This window comes from Brachionichthys hirsutus, unplaced genomic scaffold, assembly GCF_040956055.1.
Source record: "Brachionichthys hirsutus isolate HB-005 unplaced genomic scaffold, CSIRO-AGI_Bhir_v1 contig_510, whole genome shotgun sequence".
Taxonomy (NCBI): domain Eukaryota; kingdom Metazoa; phylum Chordata; class Actinopteri; order Lophiiformes; family Brachionichthyidae; genus Brachionichthys; species Brachionichthys hirsutus.
In genome coordinates this window covers 936-5,000 of record NW_027181426.1, presented here as the reverse complement: position 1 = coordinate 5,000, position 4,065 = coordinate 936, and the positions used below count along the sequence as shown (strand labels likewise).

The 4,065-nt window shown below is 46.5% G+C and overlaps 1 protein-coding gene across 1 annotated transcript; it reads right to left on the bottom strand.

Moving 5' to 3' along the window:
* Window positions 1-359: 359 nt before the first annotated feature.
* LOC137917475 (tax1-binding protein 1 homolog A-like) lies at window positions 360-3,823 on the bottom strand. The gene is made up of 8 exons (XM_068760214.1): window positions 3,776-3,823; window positions 2,899-3,047; window positions 2,302-2,392; window positions 1,995-2,180; window positions 1,617-1,868; window positions 1,275-1,466; window positions 1,092-1,164; window positions 360-946 (listed from the first exon to the last, which is right to left on the bottom strand). Exons 1-8 carry the CDS (start codon window positions 3,821-3,823, stop codon window positions 399-401), a joined length of 1,539 nt encoding a protein of 512 aa, XP_068616315.1. The 3' UTR covers window positions 360-398.
* Window positions 3,824-4,065: the final 242 nt, after the last annotated feature.

The following is a 4,065-nucleotide window of genomic DNA, read 5'->3' as shown; positions in this document are numbered from 1 at the left end:
AATTATCATTTCTTTACTATTTTGTGACAAACAATGTACAAACTGGACTACGTCTAAATAAAAAACATTGACGGATTAGATAGTTAATAAACATAATAAACAAACAAACATAATAGACTGTGGTTGCGGTAACAACGATGTATAAATTTAGAAAACTGCTCCAGATTGAGTTAAAATTAAGAACAGGTTTGCCATTCCAGACCTGATAACTTGAGTCAAGTCAAAAACTTGGGTTTCTTTATTTGTAATTATTTTCAGTAATAGAAAAACAAGTTCAAGGTATTGGAAATATTAGTTTATAAAACAATGGGCTTGGAGAATAATGGGATAATCTAATATCCGACGTTCTCCTACGTCGTAATCGTGAGAGTTAGGATGGGCTTGAATCGTTGTTCGTTCTATTCATATGAAATATCCTTGAATTCAAGATGTTGGTGTCTTACTCTGAATCGTTCCTCCTCATTGGCCAGCCGCTGTTTGAGTGTCTCGTTGATTGCGCACTGCTCCCTCCACTTCTCCTCCATCATTGCCAACTCCGCCTCCACCGAACGAGTCTGTTCCTTCTCTACCTCCCCCATACTCCTCCCCTTCACCTCCAGCAGCACCTGCTCCTCCACGACATCCCTCACTCCCTCAGCTCCCTCCTTCCCCGATAATTCAGCCTCTCCATTCTCTTGGCTACTCTGGCTTTCATTGTACACCTCCACCCAGCTGGTCATCCTCAGACTCTCCTCTGGGAGACTGTCCTTCTCCTCTGGCTCTCTGTCTTCTTTCTTTCTGTCTTCCTCCGCCTCCTCCTTGCCAGTCTCCTTTGGTGTCTTTTCTCCCTGGCTTTCCTCCGTTTCTGTGCTGATGTATATATTGGTATGTGTGGATTCCCTGTCAGCTTGTTCTGGACTGATTGACATCTCAACGGCTTCTTGCAGGATGGCCGCAGCTATATTTCCTGTAGAAACACACGAGGCAAGGGCTAAACACCAAGGATTTCTTATTCAGCCACACAGTTTGAGAATTAGGTCTTATAATTTTCAAAACCCAATGGTATTTTCAATACGAGTGTTAATAAAAAGAAAAATAACAATACACACTACCTCCTGTTGGAGACTCCGGACTCGGGGTCAGTGGCTCCTGTGTCGTCTCCGTAGATACATTTCTCTTTGGCTCCTATCAAAATGTCCACAACAACAAGAACAATCTTTCAACAAATGTCATGTGCTCTGCGTGCATCAAATATTTTTAGCGCCATATTTCAACGTATTTAAAAAGGGACTCACCCCCTGGGACTCGGATGTGTTGAGTTTGGCGACCTGCCTGCGGAGGCGCTGGCACTCCCGATACTTCTCCTTGTAGTGCTCAGCCGCCATGTGGAGGCGCAGCTTGAGCTCCTCCACCTCTCTCTGCAACTCGGCCTCCGCCGCTGACACCACGAGGATGCTGGGAGTCACGTCCTCACTGGTTCCAACACCCTAGAAGACGGGGACATTAAGAAAAAAAGAAGTTCAGGGGAGGGACAAACTAAGGGAAAACATTTCTATTGTTTGCAACAGAATTCCCAGACGTGTGTCCTTTTCACAGATGAAAGACACAAGTCCAGAATAAGGACGTCCAGCACTGACCACTTCCTTCTGTGCAGTGCTTCTCATACGGTCGAGCTGACTTTCTATGCGTTGGCACTCGGCCTGAGCGTCGGCCAGGCTGGCGCGGAGCTTGTCGGCTTCCAGGCGGGCGCGGTACAGCTCGGTGATCGTGTGGTCACGGGCGCTGGCTGAATCGCGGAGCTCCGACGCCAGCGAGGACGCCTGCTGTCGGGAGGCCTGGAGTTGCTCCTCTGCCTGACGGAGGTGCTCTCGCACTCGGGCCAGCTCGGCCTGAAGACACGCAGAGGGAGTTGAAACAAAGAAAGAACTAAACTCATTATACATGGACACGTCTTGTGGACTTTCATTATATTTGGACTATCTAGTCAGTTTTGTTGGCGACATTTCAAACACTACTTTGTCGGCTTTGTTTGCCAGCAGCTCTTTCTCCAGACTGTCCCGTTGGGCGACGCAGGCCCTGAGCCTCTCCAGCTCCTCCTGGAACTGGGCAATGGTCACCTCTCGGTTCAGCTCCACCGCCTTCATCATCTGCAGCTCTGCACTCAGTTTGGTGTTCTCCAGCTCGGTGCTGCGGAGGTGGGCCTACGCAGCGAGACCACAACCGAAACGACCGAATGCAAATGAGTCGTGAGGATGCAATGACGGCCTTCTTTGCGCTAATTGATTTCTGCAGCCGCTTAAGCAGCTAGGAGCTCTCGTTCACCTTATACAGGTCTCTCTCATCCCTCTCGTTCTTCAGCTGGCTCTCCAGGCTGTCTCTCTCTGCCGCCAGCTTCTTGAGCCGGTCGCGCAGACTTAAAAAAAAAAAAAATTACATAGTTTGTAAAGGCTTCTGCTTCAAATAAATTTGCAAAATAATCATATTGCTCATTAGTTTGTGTCTGTAAAATAACTAAATAGACAGCTGCAAAATCTAAAATAAAAAATGACTCATGCCTAGAGTGTAGAAATTCCCAAGATTTTAACTGACAAAATATGTTTTGGCCAAAATGCTAGACTATCGCCATCATCGAAGTGGCCTGAGGGGAAAAAGAGGCCGCGGCAAGCGCGCCATGGAATGCACTCTGACATCAGCGGGCTAAATGTTACCATTGTTAATTGTCTATTTAACTTTTATGGCGCCATGGATAAGCAGACTCAAATGAATAATTTGCTTCGAGGCATTAATTTGTCTTTTTCCCACCCAATGCAGACCAGTAGAAAGACGAGGCAAGAAATCGTTCCTCAAGCGCAGTCGTTCCAGCAGACATGAATGATTTTCGGTAATTTACAGTCGCACGCTTTCTCTTTCGCAACTCACCAATCCAGTTCGGTCTCCTTCTGCAGGCCTCGCTGAGTGACTCCCAGCAGGTTCTCTTCTAGCTGGCGGACCCGGTCCGTGGCCTCAGTCAGCCTCCTCCTCGCCTCCTCCCTCTCCTCTGACAGGCCCTGCGACGAGCGCAGCAGCTCCTACGGGACAGAGAGGCAGCTTTGGAGCGCAGTAGCCGCTGCTGAAGGAGGGCTGAACTCGGCAGCGGAGACACAGTCGAGATTACGCAATACTCGTACATTTACTTTTATTCGTGTGTATATATATATATATATATATATATAATATGCATACAAGCAAGTTGTAATTTCATAAGTTACCCCGACATAAAACAGCAGAAGTCCAAATGGCATTCAACAAGGCTAACATTTTTAGCTTTTGTAAAATATATATATTCACTGTGGAATAAGTGCATATATATATATATATCATAAGGTATTACCACTGCATGAATGCATTCTACCTCTACAGCCAATTCCTAGTGCAGCTGTAACAGTTTCCCCTCTGGGCGTCAGTAACAGCTTTTCTCTTCAATCACTAATCACCAGTTGCCTGTTATGACCCATGGGGGGGGGGGGAGGGGAGGGGGTCTTTTGATGAATGCAAATCTGCGTGTTTTCCCATCACAAGAGTCTTGTGAGTTCAAACTGATCTAACAGTAACAGTATGTGGTGAATACATGTGGGAATAACCCGTCTCATCCGGTCTGCTCTTGAAGACAAATTCCTGCTCGAGCGCAGCGAATCAGAGAAGATCTGCTTCACGCAGCTTCTTCTTGTTGAGGAAATGCCTTGTTTGAACTTGCTGTTGATCAGATCTGAAGGACTTTAAATCATCCGAACTTCACGCCTATGACAGAAAGACATACCTCTGCACACACCCTCCTTCCAATTTGCTGAGTCTGCTCCACATACATGCCGACTGGTATATGCAAAAGCACAAGTGCGACCAAAAAAAGGCAAACATTGTCATACACTCAATTAAATATGGCAAGAGACTAAATCTAAAACGTCGTTCAAATATACACACCGATGCAGGCTCTGGCCTCTCGGGCTCGGCTCTGCACACATTACTGTATGATTTTTTGCAGCTGCCATTTGGGAAGCACTTTAGCAGTGCATAAAGACCTTATAAAAGTGTAGTCGTAAAATTAGCAGC

Bases quoted from the DNA above. Each gene is read 5' to 3' on its own strand.
- LOC137917475 (XM_068760214.1), bottom strand. From the start codon at position 3,823: ATGTATGTGGAGCAGACTCAGCAAATTGGAAGGAGGGTGTGTGCAGAG. The intron at 2,181-2,301 runs GTGAACGAGAGC...CTCGCTGCGTAG, and splicing joins ATGAGAGAGACCTGTATAAG to GCCCACCTCCGCAGCACCGA. The intron at 1,165-1,274 runs GTGAGTCCCTTT...ACATTTTGATAG, and splicing joins ACACATCCGAGTCCCAGGGG to GAGCCAAAGAGAAATGTATC.